The sequence below is a fragment of the Tupaia chinensis genome, unplaced genomic scaffold (assembly GCF_000334495.1).
Source record: "Tupaia chinensis unplaced genomic scaffold, TupChi_1.0 Scaffold149011_1, whole genome shotgun sequence".
In the NCBI taxonomy this organism is placed as follows: domain Eukaryota; kingdom Metazoa; phylum Chordata; class Mammalia; order Scandentia; family Tupaiidae; genus Tupaia; species Tupaia belangeri.
In genome coordinates this window covers 1,799,204-1,822,311 of record NW_006208857.1, presented here as the reverse complement: position 1 = coordinate 1,822,311, position 23,108 = coordinate 1,799,204, and the positions used below count along the sequence as shown (strand labels likewise).

The 23,108-nt window shown below is 43.7% G+C and overlaps 1 protein-coding gene across 1 annotated transcript in view; it reads right to left on the bottom strand.

Moving 5' to 3' along the window:
• ANO2 (anoctamin 2) overlaps positions 1–23,108 on the bottom strand; it is a 434,288-nt gene that overhangs the window by 178,793 nt on the left and 232,387 nt on the right. The window contains exon 13 of the mRNA XM_027769235.1: positions 21,668–21,778. Coding sequence (XP_027625036.1) covers positions 21,668–21,778 — 111 coding nt within the window. The remainder of the gene's footprint in view (positions 1–21,667; positions 21,779–23,108) is intronic.

Sequence of the window (23,108 nt, the reverse complement as noted above, 5' to 3'; positions counted from 1 at the left end):
TGAGAGGAATGTCCAGTCCCCTCCACCCTGTCTGCCAACATCATCATCAGCCTTGTTGGCACCACATGAATTAAATAGCCAAGTGGGGTTGGTGCAAAGAAGATTCAGGAACCTCCCTGGAAAAAAAGATGGTGGATGACACAAGATGGACTCTGGAGATCAGGAACTCCTGCCTTGTTTATGGAGCTATTGTTACCAAGTCCCTTACGGCATGACTCAGACTGGCAGCCAACTATCTTCCAGATTTCAAGTCGCCAAACTCCTCTGCTGGATCCAAAACAAGAAAAACGCAGCCTAAATCTTGAATCCTGCTTCTGCCATCCGCTATCCACAATAATAGGCTAAACAAGACAAAGGGGGGGGTGGTGGTTTCCATCTCCACCCTTCCCCTCTGGACTCAGCTGGCCCCAAAACACTCATCTCATTTTCCTGGGGACCCACCTCAGGCCCTCCCTCTGTCTGCCAGCTCCCCCCTTCTGCCAGAGAAGAAGACAGAGGGAGAGATGTTAAAACTGGAAGAAAAAAATATTCAATATCAGGATCTGGCCCAGAGCCTGAGACTCTGAGTAACCTCCCTGTTTCTCTTAGGTCTGTCTCTATTCTGGTGATACTGCCAATTGTTGAAAGTTCTGGCCCATTCTTCACTTTCCCACAAGCAGACTATCTGCCACTCTACCAGAGGACTCCACCAGAGGACTCCAGAGTGACTTTCATTTGGCAAAGACTCGAAGAACACAGGATCGTTTTGGCCACATTCACATTCGTCGTCAGTCCCCGCTTATTTGTCCAAGTCTTTGAGTCTGAAAGGTCAGAAAGGAACCCTGTATGAGGACTCATTCCCCTTCTTCACATCTAATCGTGGATTAAACAAGGACAGAAAAGGTAGGAAGGCTGGCTTCTGGGCCCTACGGGCGTGGAAGATCAAACTCTGAAGCCAAAAACCATCAGCCAAGCACCAGATCTGACAAGCCTGCTACTACTGACTGCCATGTTTCCTATCTGGGTCTCTAAGAGCTAATAGCCTAAGACACTCTACTTATAGGATAAAGGCCAGAAAAGATGGAGCATCAGGTTTAATATGGCGTCATCCATGGGTAGTAGAAGTTACTGTCATTCCTGTACTCCTCTTCCACCTATTTTTCCTTCACTTTTCCTCCTTTCACCTCCTTCCTTATCTACTTAGTTTAGCTCTGACTGAGAATTTGCATTTTCAGAATTTCAAAAGTGCTCAGCACAGAATCACAGCATAAAACAGTTAAGGGTCACTATCCCAAACCATATGTAAAAGTCAAGATAAGGAAAAGCATTGCATACATTCCAGACTCAAAGAGCCCTGATAGTTCAGTTTGGGAACTAATACTGCCTGATTCATCAGAAGGGTGTGAAGGCACACCCTATGGAGTGATAAAGTAATTATCTGTGGAAAGTTCACTGAGTAATGGCATTTAAGTAAAGAGCGCCATATTAAAACATTTATCAAGTCCTCTTCTGTGGACTGACAATACTTTCCATAGGTCAACATTGTTTGTGTGTACATGTTGTGAAGCTGAAAGAAAAAAAAAAAGCCTATATCCTAACTACAGGAAAAACTTTCCTTTTCTCGGAAATTAAATTGACCCTACTTGCCCTCTAAATTATTTCCAGAAGTTCAAGTTATCAAAGAGAGTTTCATACTGTTTTGATTGATCATTTACCAACTGGGACATGTTTCCTCTCGGAGCTAAAACCGCAGCTCACGATTTGTCCCATGGATTCCCCTGCCAAAACCTGACCTTTAGATCCACCGATGAAATGTCTTCATTGGAGAAGCACTCATATCCATCTATTGCCCTGGACTAAATTTTCCACATTAGTTAGAGGGTCGGACATGTGGACAGTTCTAGGATTTGATACAAGTAACCCACCCATTTCTAGGATGAGAACGACTCCCTGGCCAGAACTGGGCCCCAGCACCTAAGAAAATGACCCACCTACGTTCCCAGATGTCTTCTCTTCCCACCACACATGCAAGAAGTGCACAGGCCTCCTGCTCTCCAGGAGGAATGCCCCATCGGTAGGAGAGCTCTCGGAAATGAGCAGAGTGGCCTGATCCACCTTCACTCACCGTGAATGAAGGGGCAGTGGCAAGACAGGCAATTACATGAAAGCTGCCTCCACTTACCGGAGAGCATCGAGAGTGGTACCTAGGTTGCTACTCACCAAGCACCAAAGTATGTACGGCGAGGGACTCGGTAACTAAATAAAGAGCTTGAGTTTGAGCTTCCAGTAATCTGTCCCACTTCCATAACCCTCCAGAAAGAGCCCAACATTCAGAAAAAAGGTATAAGAACAAGTGTGTCCATCACATGTTCAATTATAGGGTAAGGGCTAAGACCACCATAATCCACACACAACCATATGATGAAATACTGTGCAATTATTAAATGCTTGCGAATGGTACTTAATAAGATTGAGAACTTATGTTCTAAGAATGAGTGAAAAAGTTATAATACAAAATTAAGTAGATAGTATTTTTTTTCAGCAATGTGACAATATTCATTAAGAAGGAGCCTGTAATGGAAAACGCTAGATGGTTTCTTCTTTTCCTTCCTTATATTTTTACTTCCCTTTTTAGGTTTTCTACACTTAGTACAAATGACTTTTATACTCCAAACAAAAAGTTAATTTAATTTGAGCCATGGTTTTAAGAGGCTGGTGATGAATACACTGAAGAAGGATGTGCCGAGCTAGAAAGTGGTCCTGCACCAGAGTCTCTGTGCGAATCATTGATCTTCTCACTGATAATCAGATGCTGAAGGTGGAAGGGTCCAGAGTGGCCCCACATACCATCGTCCTGCAGTTTAAACTCTGGTTATGAGCACACTCTCATGACTTATGATGGGCCCCTGGGCTGGTCACATCCCTAAAAATAATCCACCTGGCAAAGAGCACGCAGTGGTGTTAGGAGGATTAATTCATTCATGTTTGTAGACAAGTTCACTGTGGCTCTTGGATGGAAGTCACTCCATGCTAAGGAGTGCAAGTATTCGGTTGAGTACATTTCCAGGGCAAACTTCCTGCCACAAATTTTCTAAACTGGATGCAGATGCCCAAATTCCGGATAAAATTTATGTCAGTTGGCCGTGGAACATGCACTATTATAATAAAAATGAATTGGATGTCAAGTGTCTAGAGCCGAATGAACACCACCACATCTGGCCTTCCTGGGGAATCATGAAGCCGGGTCCAGCAGGGCCAGAGGTGGACAAACTCCAGGCCACTGATGAGCAGGACTGTTTGGCCCTGGGTGGGTGTTCACTCTTTCAAGGTTGTGTGTATTCCCACCTCAGTCACTAAAATGGTCCAAAGGTGCCATAGAAATCCAAGCCTGCAAGCCCAGACTAAGCGCAAGTGAAATCACAATGCAGAAAACCATGGACATGACATCAGAACGCTGGAAGGCAGTCTGTGGCCACAGCACCCCGAATGCACCAAATCTCATCTGGTCTCCGAAGCCAAGCAGAGTCAAGCCTCGTTTAGTACTTGGATGGGAGAATACTGGGAAAGCATATGTAGTTTTGAAGAAAAACAACAGCACTCAGTCCCTAGATGAAGACTTGACTTGGACAATCGATGGATACAGAGTGACCTCTGGAGCAGCTGCCCCTTTGCAAAGGCCAGCATTTAGTTCAGGCAGAGCAGTAGCCAGTTTGCCACGGTGGTAAACAACAGACATGAGGAACGTGAGGAAACATGCAGAGGCCTCGAGAACTGCTGAAAGCCTTTCTTTCCCTCGTCTTCTACAGCTGAAGGATAAGCAGGGAATAATCAGAGAAAATGGTATGCCCAAGTTAGCCTGCAGGGTATGTAATTGCTTTGAGAGGTTCTCTTCTGACAATACCTCACAGATTTCAACTGAAAGTTAAAAGAAGTAAGGAACTACTCCACAGAGTTGGTTTTAGACATCTTCTCTTATTTGGGGGGGCCAGCAGGTGGTATAGCAGTTAATGCACTGGACTCCCATGAGGCTGACTGTGGTTTGAGTCCTAGACCTGTAAGCTTGAAACTCAAGTTGGGCACATGTACATGAGTGCCCAAGATCCCAAGAAGAGAATGGAAAAGAAGGGATTGCAGTGTGGCCATCCGCCCTGGGAAGTGATTTCTTGCTTTCTGTCTATCTCTCTCTGCGTCTTTGATGAGCACATGCTGTATAGATTTTTGCCCTATAGCAAAAATCTCTCTCCAAATAATAATAATAATAATAATAAAGTCTGATTTAAAGAGATTACAATGTAGAAGTCTAGTTAATCACAGATCTGCATCATCCTGCTCCAGTCCCCAAACTCGAAGACTGTATAAGACATGCAAGTTAATTGAGCATCCTCTAAGGGACCTACTTCCTCTTTCCCCTAGACTTAGCACCTCTACTGACCTCCTTTTACTGTGTATATTTCACCCTGATCTTTAGATTGGGGCCACACGGACTAGCCACACATTACTCTCATAGTAAGTAATAGCCTAGGAATGTGAAATACTTTTTTGTTTTTTGAAAAAATTTTATTATAGGGAACCAGCAGTTAGCGTAATGGCTATGTCTCTGGACTCCCACGTAGTTGACCATGGTTCGCGTCCCAGACCCAGTGGCTTAAAACTCACGCCAGGCATGTGTGTGCGTTCGTGCCCAAGATCCCGAGAGGAGAATGGAGGAGAAGGGATTGTGGCGTGACCATCCGCCCTGGGGGGTGATTTCTTGCTTTCTGTCTCTATGTCTCTCTCTGTCTGTCTGGCGAGCGCACACGCCCTATAGCGAAAACCTCTCCCCCCAAAAAAAAATTATTATAGGGAATGTGGGCTTGCTGGAGAGACAGAAAGAGAGAGAGAGGGAAAGTGAGAAAGTGCTCCCTGGGGCAATGGCTACAGCACAAGCCTTTCTCCTCCATTCTTCTCTCAGGATTTCGGGCATCCACACAAATGTACCCAGGGTATTTTTAAAGCTACCGAGTCCAGGGCTCAAACCACGCAGCAGACCATGTGAGATCCAGCTGGCTTAACCAGCATGCTACCAACTGGCCAGGGAAACACAACTATTGATCTTATCTTTGATATTGACAAAAAAAAAAAAAAAAAAAAAAAAAAACAGCAAAATGAATCACGGGCCCCAAAGATGCAACCCAGGGAACCAGGGATCAGCATTAGCTTTCCTCTGGACTTTGTGCACAATCAGCTGCAACAATCTCATTTGGGTTGCCCCCTATGAATACCTGGACATACTTCTCCCCAGGAAGGTTGGGAGAATACACGAGGTAACCACTGAATACAAGAAGCATCCTGCTAAGGACGAGGGGAGAGCTCAGGTTAACAACATCTGTGCTATTTCTAGAAAAGTTGGCATTCTACAAAGTTGGAAGAGAAAAAAGCCAATGATAATGGAGAGAGAAAGCACAGTCATGCTCTCGATTTGGAAATGTATTCTTCAAAATGGGAGGACACCCACCTCACTGAAATAGGGTAAAAACTAAATCTTGGCAAGCCTCCGTGAAGATGAAATGGCCAAAAAGTTCAGGTATGGTACTTTCTCAAGAGCTCACCTGATCAAGGCAGGGAATTTAAGGTCCTCTTGATGCTAAACAGAAGGATACAGGCACAGAAACAGCCCAAGGATACTTCAGAAGAAGAGTAAACAAGCGTAAGGAATATGGAATGCATCCTCCAATATACCACCCACCCTGTCCCCAGATCCCTGGGGTCTCCTTTGAAGATGAAAAACCCAACACAGTAAAGTAGTAGGAAGAGAAAAGAAACTGGAAGTGGACAGCACACATCGATGTCAATAAAAGGAAACAACCAGAGCCAGTCAGTTTCTCAGGGATTCTCACACCTGCCATTTCCTGGCTCTGTCACATAAGGTAGGGGGAGTGGCCTCTGAAGACGCAGTTACTAGCCTCCCTTGCCAACTGGTTTCTGGCTAGATTCAGCCAAGGAGAGGTATGGTGCAAGACTGGGGAATAGATGGAAAGGAGAACCTGGTATTTCTCCCCTCACTTTCTTCACACAGCAACTGCAACTCCTCCATTTGTCCATACCTGCCTTTAATGGCCCCATCTCCCACCATGCAGTTGCTACCATGGCTCCAGTCCCCATCAGATGGCTGGGCCCTGAGCTCTGCAACACCACCTCCTGCTTTGGTTCTCCAGCTTTGGGCTGCTGCTTGTTTCTGGGTTGTGTAACCATGCTTGTTTAGCTTCTCGGCCCTTCTGAGACCTTCCTACCTAATTCTCTACATTAAATTCACTTGACTGAACTCCTGGACTTTGGGTTTTCTGCTTAGCTAGCACTTGAGGAGTTAGGAGACCTGGTGCTGTCAGTGGCTGTTCCATATCCTATTAAACCTCAGCATTATAATTTACAGTCCAATCTCCAGCTGCCAGGGTCTATGATTCTTTGGTGGAATCCCTTTTTTGTGGCCTGATGCTTCTCCACCCAGGTGCATATTTGAGGCAGACCAGAAGCACAGGGGCATTAACACACACATACTCTCATACATTCACTCACATACACTCTACGGTCACTGACAAACACTTGCATAGCTTACTCAGGGCTACCCCCAAGAGTGACTGTCAGGAGCTGGTATATGCCCACAGCTATAGTTTGAATATTTGTGTTCCAACTAAATTCCTGTGTTAGACTCAAGCCCCCAGGGCTGGAAGATAATTAAGCCATAGGAGCTATACCTTCATGAATGAATTCATGCTCTTATAAAAGAGCATGGCCTGGTGGCCCTATGGCCTAGTGGTTAAGGGAGCTGGATCCCACATGGCCAACTGCATGGTTCAATTCCTGGCCCTCGCTGCTTGAAAAACATACCTGGTACATGTGTGTGCGTGCCTGAAATACCAACAGAATAGATAAATGGAACAGAAGGGACTATGGAGTGAGCACGTTCTGTTGAAGGGCAGTACGTTCTCTTCCATCTCTCTCTCTCTATCTCGGTCTCCCTTTGGCAAGCACATGCACCTGATGGCCAAAAAAAAAGAGGCTGAAGACAGAACTCTAGTGCCCCTTTTGTCCTGCTGTCTGCCACGCAAGGATGCAGGAACAAGGTGCCATCTTGGAGGGAAAAATGGAGTCCTCACCAAACACCAGATCTGCTGACACCTTGGTCTTCTAGCTCCAAGACCGTGAAACATAAATGTTTGTTTTTCATGAATCACCCAATTTAAGACATTTTGTTACAGCAGCAAAAGCAGACTAAGACCCTCACTCTTCAGTATAACTGTAAAGTGCATGTTCTACATCAGCTCCCAGAATGCCCACTGGGAGCCAAGCTCCAGTTACCCACAGTAACTTGATCACAAGACACCTTTTCTTGGAAGCCTTCTCTTCTCTCGCTCACTTCCCCACTTCACTGCTGGAGTTTCCACCTCCCAAATCAATTTTGCACTTGAATTACTGGCCTAGAATTTGCACCTGGGGGAATCTAAACTGAAGTAAGGATCCTTTTATCTTTCCTTCTTAGTTCTTTATTCATTATGAACATTAAAGTCAAGCTCAGAAAGAACACAGCATCCACTCAGCAATAGGGCTGCAGATGCTCTAAGCGGTAAGCCCTTTCTCACCAGCCTGGGCCTGCTGAGCGGGCCATGAGGGTGCCCCGAGAGGGAGGTTCTTGCAATCACTAGCTTAGGCAATGGTTGTCAGAAGGCCACAGGCTCAGGCCTCTGCTTCCCTGCCCACAAAAGTGCAATCCCACCCATTTTCTTTGAAAGCTCCTTTTGACCACCATGTTAAAAGAATCACAGGGAGCTAAAACACCTTTTGGCCTCAGAGGAATTTTTTAAACCAACACTTTTGAGTTCCTGGCACATTAGTGGAGCGAGCGCAAAGGAACATGAAGGGCTTGTGTGTGTTTCCAGTGAATTCTAGGGAAGTGAAATAATGACCTTGGCCCAGACAGCAAAGATAAATTTAATTTACATGCTTCAGCCCCTATATGGAAAAATCATTTAAACCAAAAAAAGAAAAACCCAAACTGCAAGTCAATAGTGGCTAACATCACGCACCCCAGCGGTATGTGCTGGCCTCTGCTAGCAACCAGGCCATTCCAACATTCCCACTCACTGCACATATTTGGGCCTTGCATCTTCCAAGACGCCATGAGGATCTGGTCTGAAATACCATCCCGAATTCGCCCAGCCTCAGCTCCAAGGCTAGATCCACTCTTCTCCCCCACTTGTTTTCCTTTCATAGGCTGTCCTATCTCTCTCTGGCTTCTCTTTCATAGTCCCGGCTGCTGGGCTCTCCTTATTTGCAATGTCTTAATTTAGATCCAGGCCAGCAGAAATGTACCCAGTGAGCAGAGGTCTTACGTTAGCCAGAACTTCTGGTGCCGAGAATAGGCTGTCAGCTGAAGAGGGCCAGAGCCCTCCAACTGATGGGCCACCGGAGGAGTGTCCGCTTGGGATGAATAACTCACAAAGCCCATCCAGGGAGGTGTTTATGGATACATTCTACACTTCTCTGGCATCCTTCTCTATAAAGCTCAAGCTACACTGGAGATCCTAAGTAAATCAATGTCTTCTGCATTGTAGGTTGTCGAGTTTATTTTTAAACCCGGAGGATTTCAAAGGATATCCATGATCGGAAAAAACTATCACACACACACACACACACACACACACACACGAATACACAAACATAAACACCCACATGCAGAGAGATGGCGAGGTGGGGAGGGGAATATAGTACTTGGGCAGATGAACTTTAAGACCCAAAGAGGAAGTCAGTGAGAGGCCCAGGAACAAGTGTAGAAGCCAGAAGAAAAGGCGGAAGCCAGAGAGCCCACCTGGCACTTTCCTAACCAACGATTTGCCATAGACTGTTGCTATCCCCAGGGAAATTCCTACAACTTTGAAACTCATTATTTACCTTGTTGCTCTTTTCTGCTCAGCAGCACATATTACTCTGAAATCTGAATGATGCACAAAATTCTTTATGTGGCCATTCCTAAACTATTTTTGGTGCACAGTACCCTTAATGTCGCTGCCATTTTCATTCAGGGTTCCTAGGCTAAAAGAAATATTTATCAACTCAATTTCTTAAGTACTGAAGTCCAAATAGTTTAGTAAGTATTTTGGTCCTGACAACTTAATAGCGATTGGAGAAGAATACACACAAACTGGAATAAATAATAATCTTCTATTCCATTCTTAACCCTACCTTCTCTCTAACAAGATATGTGTACCAGCTGGATACTGTCCAAGTCCTACCTCGAAATCACATCAGACACCATCCCTCAGGTATCATTCTACAATAATTTTGTGCAGTTCTTATACTGCAAGCATTGAAAACTCAGCCTTACTGAGATATGATAGCATTGAAAGACATGTACTGCTATTTACCATTGACTCTGCTGAGCTAAGATGGGGTGGTGTATGATAAATGCCAAGTACGGTTAAGCTTCTCTCCAAACGTTTAAGGATTCCACTCCACTTCTATGAGTTTCCAGTAGCATCCTGAGGTGCCCTGGGGCATCGTGTGGGAACTGTGGGCTAATGAAACCATTTGTTCATAACCTTTTCATATACGTGTGCAAATAAACCCATAACCAAATCCAATACGAATTTATACATGAATAAAAGAAAAGATCTGTAGGGACCAGCAGTCAGTGTAATGGCTATGTTGCTGAACTCCCATGTAGCCAACTGCAGTTCAAGTCCCAGACCCGGTGGCTTAAACTCACACCAGGTGTGTGTGCGTGCATGCCCAAGATCCTGAGAGGAGAAGGGAAGAGAAGGGATTGCAACAAGGCCATCCCCCCTGGGGGGTGTTTTCTCATTTTCTGTCTCTCTGTCTCTCTCTGTCTTTCGGGACTCAGCCTTACTGAGATATGATAGCATTGAAAGACATGTACTGCTATTTACCATTGACTCTGCTGAGCTAAGATGGGGTGGTGTATGATAAATGCCAAGTACGGTTAAGCTTCTCTCCAAACGTTTAAGGATTCCACTCCACTTCTATGAGTTTCCAGTAGCATCCTGAGGTGCCCTGGGGCATCGTGTGGGAACTGTGGGCTAATGAAACCATTTGTTCATAACCTTTTCATATACGTGTGCAAATAAACCCATAACCAAATCCAATACGAATTTATACATGAATAAAAGAAAAGATCTGTAGGGACCAGCAGTCAGTGTAATGGCTATGTTGCTGAACTCCCATGTAGCCAACTGCAGTTCAAGTCCCAGACCCGGTGGCTTAAACTCACACCAGGTGTGTGTGCGTGCATGCCCAAGATCCTGAGAGGAGAAGGGAAGAGAAGGGATTGCAACAAGGCCATCCCCCCTGGGGGGTGTTTTCTCATTTTCTGTCTCTCTGTCTCTCTCTGTCTTTCGGGAGAGCACACGTGCCCTATAGCAAAAACGTCCCCCCACCCGAAAAAAAGAAAAAAAGAAAAGATCTGTAGGGTACACACCAAACTGGCAACTACAATCCCTTCCAGGAAGAAAATAACACTGGGAACAGATGAGGTCTACGGGGAATTTTACTTCATCTCTACTGTCAAAATTTTTCTAAGAATCCATTATATGTAATTTAGGTAGTCATAGACAAACAAAAGAAACCACTTTAATGTAGCCACACACCAACCTGACCTATAGTGTATGTCAGAGAGTGTTAAATTCCGCACAGAGAGCAGAACAAGTGCCCAACAAAGGGGGACTTATCTACTGAAGTAGCCACACACTGGGGGGACCCCAGGGGTGCCATCTTCTCACAACTCCTTAAGATTCTTCACAGCATTTTTTTTTCCAGGGACCTTCCTTTCTATCTCATTGCCTACAACAGCAATTCTCAGGAGGTGGTAGTCAGTGTCACCATAGCTTTCCCAAACCAAACCCCTCCCACCTCTGTCCAGAGCCTAACTGTTCACATTCTACTCCCTCATGATCCATGCTGTGGTAGAGATGCCATGGTCCTTGTGCTATTCAGAGCTCGTGCTTGAAGGCTGCCAGGCAAAGATGATAGCCCCACTTTTCTTTCATCCAGGTAGAGCCACGTGGCTGGGTCCCATCAATGAGAGAAAGGGATGTGAAGTCAGTCCCAAATCTGAACTACTCCTATCACCAGCATAATGGTTACATCGCTGACTTCCCACGTAGTCAACCATGGTTTGAGTCCTGGATCTGGCGACTTAAACTCAAGCCAGGCACACGTACGCGTGTATCTGAGATCCCAAGGGGAGAATGGAGGAGAGGGATTGCAGTGTGGCCATGCCCCCTGGGGGATGATTTCTTGCTTTCTGTCTTTCCAGTGAGTGCACGTGCCCTATAGCAAAAATTGCTAAAAAACAACAACAAAAAAAAGAAACAAAAGAAACAAATAAACAAAAACATATCCTAAAGTCAAACAGGACCGAATGCCCATCCCACGCATGAGCCCCTACTGAGTCCATTTCTCCGCTCCTTTGCTCACCCATCTCTCTTGGCTGGGATGCCTTGGGAAAATGGAACTGTAGGTGGGAAAGGGATGCCACCCTGTGAGAGCTGACAGAGGGAGTGAGAGAAAAGCCAAAGCTAGAAGCCATAAATCCAACATTAATGAAGTAAGGTAAAATAAAAATTGAAAAATAAAATTGTCAGGGGGCAGCCTTCAGGAACAATTCTATTTTGTAGGATTATGTTTCAGCCAGAGAGCTGTAGGTCGTCCTGCCATTGTACAGGGTGACCTGTTTCATTGTCCTTATCACCTTGAGAAATTCAAGGGGCCCAGGTACAAATGCCTTAGAACCAAAGGATTTCAGAGCCGAACGAACCAATCTCAGTCTGCCAGGCCTGAGATGGACTCAGGAGCTGATCTGAGAACCACAGGGCCTTCCACAATGCACGTTGGCTTGGGATGGAGCCCAAGCCTCTTTCCTAAGTTCATTCAGTAGCACAAGAGAAAAGAAAGGTTCAGAATGTCCCCAACAGTTCAGAACTCAACCCTCAATAGAGTCCACAGAAAACTTAGTAATGAAGATGACTGGACACTTTATGCATTGGTGATCATTAAAAAAAAATTTTTTTTAATTTCAGAAATGGAACCTCACTCCAGCTTCTTCCTTAAGAAGAGTTTGTGAGAATTACTTAGATTCTTCACATGGCTGATTCGCCAGTTCCTTGTCAGTCATGTAATACCTTCAAAAGAGAGCTTGCGAGAACTTCGAGAACATTCTGATAAACTTGAGGGCCTATGTGGAACGCTTGGCCTACATCCTCCATGGCCCAGCGTGAGCGTGAGACACCTGGACAGGCCCTTCCGCCCTGCTGCCTGGGCCTGCCTTCTCCCCTGCACACACAACGATCTCCCAGCTCCCCCTTGCTGTTGTCCCAGCCTCGTCAAAGGCCATACAATTATGCATAATTTATCCCACATGTTTGTTTATTGCGCCTGCCAGAGGCGTCTGTCGTAAATGTTTCAATGCTTTAACTTTAGATGAGTCTTCTTTTGAAATAACTGTCCCCAGGGTGGTGCACTGAACAGTAAATTAACACCCATCTATCCACAGCCTCCTCTTGGCACATGCTCTGCCCTGGCTTCAGCTCTCCCCGTAAAACATTCATTAAACGTAACATCGCAGGCAGCACCAGCCAGGGTGGGAGGCCTGGTGTCTGCGTCCACCCGGGGTAAATATTTGGATGACACGTCCCACGAGGTAGCTGCTGGGACTAGTTAAGCAGGATTTTGCCTTACCGCCCTGTTAGTGATATACTTTATAGATGTCTAGGGCCCACATTTGCCTTCTCCATCTCACTTTATGCTCCTCACATCTTGCCTCAAAAGTCTTTTCCTTCATGGGACCAGCAGTTAGCGTAATGGCTATGTCGCTGGACTCCCATGTAGTCAACCACGGTTCGCATCCCGAACCCAGTGGCTTAAAACTCACGCCGGACGCCTGTGCGTGCGTGCCCAAGATCCCAGGAGGAGAACGGAGGAGAAGGGATTGTGGCGTGGCCAACCCCCCTGGGGGGTGATTTCTTGCTTTCTGTCTGTCTCTGTCTGGCGAGCGCATGTGCCCTATAGCAAAAACCTCTTCAAAAAATAATAAATAAATAAATAAAGTCTTTTCCTTCTTTGTGAAGCCTTCAGTTACCAGATTTCACTCGTGTCACACTGATGACACCATCACACACATTTCTCTCTCACACACACACACACTCTCACCATGTTCACACCACTAACATGCTCTCTCACATACTTCATCATTCATGCAGACACTCTCAGCAGCTCAGTGTGGTCTGAACAACTGGCCATGTATGTATTCACTCAGTCAGTCGGTGGTGAGCACTCCGGTACTATTCCACAAGGTTTCATCTTTACTCCCAATAGCTTCTCAGCTCTCCAAAGCCATGACCCAGCTCGCAAGGGATCGCTGGCTGGTGGGCTCTAAATTATACTGGCTCAATGACCAGCCCTCTGTGCCAGTCCTCTGCTGCTTGCCTTCAGATTGACTCTACCATCCCATTCCTCTGCTTTGGTATAGGATCCTGAACTGGCCTTTCCAGAGTAGCTCACAAACTGACTTTTGGAAAGAGTTGGCCAATAGGAGATACTGGCAAGAGCTTAGGGGGCAGGAGGAGAAAATCAGGAAAAGTCTTCCTCACTTTTTCTCTCTGCTTAATGGTATCTCCACAAGTGGCCACATCTCCTCCAGGGGAGATCTACATCTCCCCAATCCAGCTCTTGCTGGACTATCCTGGCTCCTGGGGTCTGATAAGAGCAAGCCCCTTCTTCACTTTATAACAGAAACCGAAAGACTGGGAGGTATAAAAGCAGGTGATGGGGAGCAACTGTGGATGTTGGAGACAGTGTGGGAGGAGGGTGGGCAGTGGGGACCGGGAGGGAGGGAGTCAAAGGGAGGGGAGAAAAAAAAGAAAGCAGAACATTTGGTGGACATGAGAATAAGGGTCTAGTGATGATGATATGTATGGTGATGTCTTTGACTGGACCGACAGACAATGTGTTCATGCCCGGAAGGTCCATTTTGTATGCTATAAGGATGTACACTAATTAAATGTAAAAAAAAAAAAAGAAAGAAAGAAAGAAAAAAAAAGGAAAAAAGTAATAAATTTCAGTTAAAAAATAAAAATAATTTTGAAAAAATTTTAAAAAGTAACCTTCTTCTTGTCCTTGCTAAGAGTGGCGGGCCCCCCCTGCTGATCCTGACCGCTTGGCTGCCTCACTGTCCATTGTCTGCTTCAACATCCCGTCTCCTAACATCTTTATAATTAGTTCCTCAGATTATTGCTACCACTACTAAACAATGTACCAGAAGCTTTGTTTTCTAACTAGTCTCAAACTAATCAAATGTTTATTTCTATTTTTATTTTCTTTAAATGTCAGAGGACTTGCACACTCACCAGAGAACGGGAAAGAGAGAGAGAGCACCACCATGACCAAGCACCCCGCCCACTGGGGCACAGACACACTGCAATTCTTTTCTTCCATTTCTCCACCCCATCAGGATTGCACTCAGCGTGGTTTTCAGGTCATGGCTGGGATTCAGAATCATAGCTGGCCCAGCTGAGAGACAGCCCCCTATTCACTATACTTAACCACCGCACTATGGGCCTGCCCTGAAAAGCTTAGTAACAGAAAAGGAGGCGTGGGCTGGAACTGGAAGGGGCTGAACAGAAGGTCAGAGGGGTGAGAGGCAAAGACTGCACTGCTCCTCACCTCCACTGTCTCCCACGCTCATCATCTATGCTCTACTGAGAGCTTTCCCACCCTGAACAGACAGAGAAAAAAACCTCACCTTGGAGGAAAACTAACAAAACCTCCAAATCTTTCCAGGACAAATTATTCCAAAAAAGATTCAAACCAATCCAGGAAAACAAATAGACTTTTTTTTATTAAAAAATTCAGACATAATTTCTCACTACTCTGTTGGATCTCTTGCTGTAAACTGAGTTAATTTTACCCACCATAGTCTTCAGTGGAAATAAAGCATCACTCCACCAAAATTTACACAAAACCACTAAAGTAGGGTAGCAAGTTTGTCTCTTACCAATCTTTCCAACAAATACTACAGTCCTCCCTGCCTTTAATTTAGGGAAGGATCAAGTATACCTTGATAGCAGCAGATGGTGTAATGGCTTCGTTGCTAGACTTCTACATAGTCAACCACAGTTCAAGTCCCAGACCCGGCATCTTAAACTCACACTGGTACATGTGCGTGCATGCCCAAAATCCCAAGAGTAGGGAGGAGGAGGGATTGTGGCATGGCCATCCCCACCCCCTGTTGGGGAGTGATTTCTGACTTCTATCTCTCTGTCTCTCTCTCTCTGTCTCTCTGACGAATAGACATGCCCTGTAGCAAAAATCTCTCTTAAGAAAATAAAAAAAGGAAAAACAAATCAAGTATACCTTTTTAGGAGTATTTGGGGATCTACTGAAGGAAAACATTCAAGAGACATGGACCTATAGGCTAAGAATATTATTTTTGTTTTATTTTGCTTTGTTTTGTCTTTTCAGTTTTTCCCATAGGATGTATGTACTAGCCGGAGAGAGACAGAGAGAGAGTGAGAAAAAAAAAGTGAGAAATCAGTCCTCTGGGTGGGGGTGATGGTCACACTGCAATCCCTTCTCCTGCATTTTTCTGTCCAGATCTTATGCATGCATGCACATGCACATGCACCTGGTGTGAGTTTCAATCTACGAGGTCCAGGACTCGAACCATGATTGGCCACTTGGGAGTCCAGTACGTCAACCACCATGCCATCTGCTGGCCCCTAAGAGTATTGCTTTTGAATCAGACATCCTGGCTCACACTCTGGCTCTGCCACATATTAGCACTGAGCAAATTGCTTCTCTCTCCAAATCTGTCTTCTCATCTGTGAATTGACCATAACGCTTTTGAATCTTAAATAAAATAATACCTACAAGTGGTATTCTATGAATGTTACTTACAATTTTATCATTATTAACATCTGTCTGATGCCCATGCTCTTGCAAATCAATAAGAGTAGATATAAACATAGCTAAATTACCCTCAAAGAAGATTAGTAAGGGATAGTCCAACCCCAAAGTGATGGGCTGATGACCAACACCATACCTGCACATCGGCAGAGAAAATCACCAGCCCTCAGAACTGCAGGAGCTATCGGATCCAAGCTAACCTAAGTTACAGCTGAACAGGAGATAACACCAAAGCCTTAGCTTCTTGGTGAAAGCACCACGAACACTATCCCAGGGTTCTGACTCCAAGTTTGCTAACTTTTGGGTCTTACTACTTTGCCCTTCCGCAATGTGGCTATATGAGGCGTTCATCAAGAAATTCACAGGAAATGTGTATTATGAAAAAACTATCTGTGGATTTCCAAAGTTTTACACCTAAATAAACCTGTACCTCAATTTCATTTTTCCATGAACTTTCTGAAGTCCCCTTGAATATTTATCAGCTCATTCCAGTAAAGACCAGAACATTTTGTTTCAGATCAGCACCATGTTGATGTGAATCATTTTCAGGGATGCTTTAAAGAAAAAAAAGAAAAAGCAATGGAACATACCTCACATCATGCTTAATGGTAAAAGACTAAACTTTCTTTCCTAAAGTCAAAAGCAAAACAAGGAAGTCCCTTTTTATTGGTTTCATTTAATACCATATAGGACATTTTAGTCAGGACAATTAGGCAGTGACAGCAAGAAAGAGAGACAGAACGAATGCATGAAGATGTATACATTCAGATTGTAAAGGAAGAAGTGAAACTATCTCTATACACTAATGACATAATCTTGTAAATAAAAAAAATCCAGAGAAATCCATTAAAATCTATTTGAACTAATAAGAGAGTAGAGAAAAGTTGTAGGATAAAATATATATAATCAATTGTATTTCTATGTCTTGGCAATGAGTAATAGAAAAATAAAATAGAAAAAGTACATTTAGAAAAACATCTAGAAGAATAAAATTTTATTGATATATATAATAAAGGATGTACACTGAAAATTATAAAACTGCTGATAAAAAAATAACCTGAATAATTGGGAAAAAAAACACAATGTTCCTAGATTAGAAGAGTTACTACAGTTAAGATGGCAATGCTTCCCAAATTAGTCTACAGATTCAATTCAATTCTTACTAAATTTCAAGTTTGCCTTTTTTGCAGTAATTTGCAAGCAGGTAACAAAATTCATATCAAATTGCAAGGTACTCAGAATTGTCCAAACAATTTTGGGGGGAAAAAATACAAAGAAGATTCACACTTCCCAATTTCAAAACTTACTACACAGGCACAGTAATCAATACAGTATACTATCAGCAGATAGACATGCAGGTAGAAGTAACCTTCCAGAAATAAACTCTTACAGTTATATCCAATTGATTTCTTTTCTGGTTTTTGCCACAGGGCATGTGTACTTGCTGGAGAGAGACAGAAGGAAAGTGAGAAATCACACCCCAGAAGGGATGCCACGCCACAATCCCATGTCCTCCAATCTCTTCTCAGGATTTGGGGCATGCACACACATCACCCAGTGTGACTTTCAGACCTCCAGTTCCATGACTTGAACTGCAGTCGGCCATGTGAGAATCCAGTGCCTTCACCACCATGCCACCTGCTGGTACTACATCTAGTTCATTTTTGATAAAGGTGTCAGAATAATTCAATGAGGAATAATTTGTGTTTTTTTTTTCATTGAATGGTTTTGAAACAACTGAATATCAGCCTAAAAAAATGAATTTGGAGACCTTTCTTACTTCTATATAAAAATTAAGTGAAAATAATCATAGACCTAACTGCAAGAGCTAAAACTTCCACATTATTAGAAGAAAACTGATAAGTATATTTTAATGACATTGGATTGGGCAGTAATTTTTTTAGATATGACCTAAAAGCAAAAGTGACAAAAGGAAAAATAGATACTTTTAAAAAATTTAAATGTTTTAAATTTAAAATGTTTCTGCTTCAAATAATATCATCTATAAAGGAAAAAGACAATCTACGGTACAGAAGAAAATACTGCAGAGCATATTATCTGATAAGGGATTGGAATCCAAAATATGTAAAGCACACTTACAACCTGATAGGAAAAGTCAATGAATCTAATTTTTAAATTCAACAAAGGACTTGAATGGACATTTTTCCCAAGACAATATACGAATGGCCAGAAAGCACATGAAAAGACGTTCAACATTATTACTCATTGGCGAAATACAAATGAAAAAGAAAGACCAATAATAAGTGTTGGTGAGGATGTGGAAATAATGGAACCCTAATTCATTGCTGGCTAAAATTTACCATAGTGCAGCCAATGTTAAACAAAATGTTCAACATAGAGTAACTATTACATGTTACAAGAAATTCTACTCCTCAGTATACACCCAAGAGAAATGGAAACATACAACCAAACAAAAAACTTGTACACAAATGTTTTTAACAACATTACTCAAAACAGCCAAAAAGTGGATCCCTTGCAATTATCTATGAGCTGAGGAACGCATAAATAAAATGAGGTAAATTCAAAAAATGAAATAGTATTTTGTACTTAAGAAGGATATAGGGTCCATCAGATGGTGCAGTGGTTGAGGCACCTGGATTCCCACATGGTTGACCGTACTTCAACCCCCAGTCCAGGCAGTTTGAGAATCATGTTGGGCACATGCGTATGCCTGCCCAGAATCCCGATAGGAGATTCGCGTGATTGCAGTGTGGCCGTCACCCCCGGGGGGTGATTTCTCACTTTCCTTTTCTCTGTCTCTCTCCAGCAAGCAATACTACTGTACCCTATGGCAAAAAAAACTAAAAAAAAATAATAATAATAATAAAAATATGATATATGTTGTGATGTGGATAAATCTTGAAGAAGTTTTGCTAAATTAAACAAGCGAAAGACCACATATTACGTGACTTCATTTATGTGAAGGTCCAGAACAGGCCAATCTGTAAAGACAGAAAGTCAATGTGCTGTTGCCCAGGGCTTGGCAACTACTGGGGACAGCGTCTCTTTTGGAGGCAATAAAAATTCTTTGAGCTTAGCTTAAAGGGAAAATTGCACAATTCTGTGAATATATAAAAATAATTTAATTGTACCTATTAAATGGTTGAATTTTAGAGTGTGAGAATGAAATCACAATAAAAATGTTTTTAATGAATTTGTTATCTTTAAAGCAGAAAAAAGTGATAGCCCTTGGGGGTCAGGCAGAACTGGGTTTGATACCAACTCCCCTCAGCTAGCGGCAGTTCCTATACTGCTCAACTGCTCAGGGCCTCAATAAAGGCAGTTTTTGTCCTTTTTTTATTTTTTTAATTTTTTTAAATCATTCAACAGGAAGAGAAGTAAGGAAAGATGGGTAACTGTAGTCCCAGGGTTATAGGGAAGGCAGAACGAAGGTTGTCCTCTGAAGTAAAAGAAGCACATCTAAGACCACCAGCTGGACAGGCTCTTGGTCCTTGCCTGTGCCCAGCAGAAGGTGCCTGTCCTAAGTATCCTACACGCTACACGCAGCGGTGCCTCTGGAGCCATGTTACACAGTGAGATTCAACTACAGCTCTTCTCACTGGCAAGACCACAACTCTCCCATCTGACAGCAACATGTGTTCCACCTCTGTCGCCCACTGATGGCTAGATTTGCAGCAAAAACAGAAGCATTTACAATATTAGCAGAACTGAGGGGACACAAAGAGGATCCTGACAATCAAATTCTAGCCATTGTTATTTTCCACTGCTCATTTGGGAAGGCCATTTCCCCTCAGTGCCAATAAGGCATTAGATGCTTTGAGCTTTGCATTCTCAACAGTGTAATGAAAATAGATGTTGAATGCTAAAACATAAACATATGTATCATTCATAATGCATTCAGATGTTTTTTAATTATTCATGGTTCCTGAAAGTTATTTGACCTATCATGCATATATATCCAAGCAATGTTTATATTAGAACCACAGCCTCAATGTAGGCAATTCCAGCTCCTTGGCATTCCCATCTGTGGAATTAAAATTAAATGAGTCAGTGGTCAATAAAAGTTACATGTGATTTCCATAAAATTATCCATTGTATATGGCTCTGGGGTGGAGAACGAAGGTTGCACGGAGTTGCTGAAGCTGACAGAACACAGAACGCTTGCTCTCTGATGAGGGTGGCCGTGACGATTAGTCTTTGCTTAAGAGTGAATTCATTATTTCCCTGAATAATGGTGGTCTTGGACTTGCTGTTCGTCTAGGAAAAAAATAACTCAGAAGGCCACCCCTCTTTCTGTTTAAATCCTGTTTTTTTTTTTTTTTTTTAACAAAAAAAAATTTAAAAAGCCAGTATTCTGAGCTCAAAAACACCACATTCTTCTGTTTTGGTGCTTGCATAAATTTGCATGTTAACATGAATGGTTCGAACTTAAAGAATGTAAAATGAAATAAAATTTGAATTCAAATCCAAGATGAAGAAAAGACACATATAAAAACAACAGATTTTCGATCTTGTTGATTTTTTTTCAGGAACCAGATTAAGAAAGAATACACACACGCGCGCGCACACATCCGTGGGTGAACACACACACTTAGTTTCAGAGAAGGATGGCATTCAGAGACAGGTACTGCCAAAGAAGACCCTTCCCTTCTGCCCCTAATATGCTGTAAGTATTTACAGATCACAGCACAGATCCTGAAGTTCTGTTTTAATGACTGAATGCCACTATAAAACTCAGAAGTATGACTCAGAGGACATGCTTCCCATCACGTTCCCACTTTGGGAGGCCCACCCAGATAAAATGAAATGTAAAGACATTGTGTGAGCAGCTCAAGCAAATACAGGCATGAGTTTGCCTCTGCAGGGCCTCAGAGCCATTCCTTGTTCACTCTTCGCTTCCCCCATTGCATCTGGAAGGCAGCATGGAGTGGTGGGTAGTGAGAAGACTGCTAGATAGACTCACCCCCGTTTACTGGCTCTGTGACCTCTGCTAAATGACTTAACCTGCAGATAACACTATTTTCATGACTTTCCATTTATATAACAATAGCATTAGCCTCATAGATTTAATGCAAAAATAAAATAGCCATGCCCAGCACAGAGCAAGCATTCAATAACAGCTGTAGTTGCAGTGGTTGGTCTAGTGGGGGTTACTGGAGTAGCCCCCTGTCTAGACCTTCAGTGGTTGCCTGAAACAGGAGCTAGGACTGTGTCTTATACATACTGGTTTCTGGATCTGAGAAGCAAGACGGAGTGATTACCAGGCAGACAGCACACAGCCTAAATGTGCTACACAGAGTGACGATTCACCTCTAGGAGAGCACAGGGTGGGACTTTATCATGTTCCTCAGAATTCGAAACTCATAAATTGTTTATTTCTGAAACTTTTCAGTTAATATTTTCAGACCATAGTTGGCTGCAGAGCATTGAAACTGCAGTTAATGGAAGACTACTGTATTATAATTTGATATTTGGGTGATAGTATCCAAAGAAACCAGCTCTGTAACTGTTCCTTTCCTCTCCAACATGCCCCTTGTTTTATTCAGACAGCACCATCCAGGAAAGAGACACAGATCAAGTCATGGCAAAGGTCTGTTGACAGGTGAGCTCTGAGAAACGTCAAACTCTCTTTCCACCATGCCCCACATCAAGTCCTTCCCGAAGCCCTGTCACCCTTCACTCAGGCATTGCAGATAAAATCACAGGAGGGTCATAACAAATGAAAAAGACACTGAGCACAAGCACCATGTCTTACCTCGTCATCACTCTCGGTCGTATTTGCTTCCAGTTTCTGGACAACTGACTTGTCGCTCTCCTTCAGCATTTTCTCTCGAACTTTGGTCTCGTATTCAGGTCGGGAGTGTTCCTAAACCGAAGAGTCACAGAGCGGTTAGGAAGCAGGAGGATGCATGGGCTTGGCCTGCAGGTTACAACCAGACAACATTAGCACAGCAAAGTCAGGGTTTAAGATTGGATGCTCTCAGACATGAACTGCCACATCACACACAGACATGAGTATAGGCTAGTAACACGATGTGGGGGAGAGAAAAGCACATGTGTTGCTTGCTATCACACTGAAAACCAAACCTGGGCATGTTTCTGAGGGTAGACACCAGCGTCGAGAAAGGAGAGAGGACTAGGCAGCTGATAAGATGCAAGCCATGTACTTCCCCTTTGACCAAATGCACAGGCACATGCATCCGGTCAACCCACCAACGATCCTTGTACCTCCAACTTTTACTCTCAGTCAGCCAAATCCCATCTGGAGATACAGGTGTGCCCCACAGCTGGGAGTTAGGGCAGCAACAAGACATCCCTGCTCCATTATTCTGCAAGCTCAAATGGTGACCAATAAACAGCAAAGTCAAAGGTGGCCAGAGGAGATCTTAAAACTCACTTGCCTGGACTTGTTTCCTGTACCGGCGAGATGAGTAACTCTTTGGCAAGTACACTAATGCTCAAGAGACATCGCTAGGTCTTTCAGCAATGAGAACCTGAATCATGAGTCACCAAGCATGAGAAAGAGCACCTAACTAATCAAGGGACCATGGTCGAATCAACGCAGATGCTGGGGCTGGAGGATGCACGACTCACTTCTAAGAGAACTGAACTGTGTACATCTGGCCTCCTTGGCAGGTCTTCCCTGCAGCTTCTAGCTCAAGGACAAATGTCTAGAGGTGTGAGTACTTCATCTTCCTGTGTCATTCACCAATAACGCTAGATGGGGACTCAGATGGAGGCTCACAGTGGGCATCATTATTCAGCCAAGGCACAATTATTATCACTGCCCGTATGTCAGAGATTCCAAAGCCAGCAAGCAAGGATCCGACCTGTCTCTGGCCATGATGCTGGAGAGGAGAAATGGAAGTGACCCATGAGCATAACCAAAAAAAAAACAGCAGGTGATGCCATTAGGTGTTTTTTAAGGCTCTCCATGGTCACCCCAACTCTGAGGGAATATCAGTCACACCTCTTCCAGGCAGTTTTCTCTGACAGTTTCAATATATATATACTGGGCAGGAACCAGCAGTTAGCGTAATGGCTATGTCGCTGGACTCCCACGTAATCGACCACGGTTTGCACCCCGGACCTGGTGGCTTAAAACTCACGCCGGGCGCGTGTGCCGTGCGTGCCCAAGATCCTGAGAGGAGAATGGAGGAGAAGGGATTGTGGCGTGACCATCCCCCCGGGAGGTG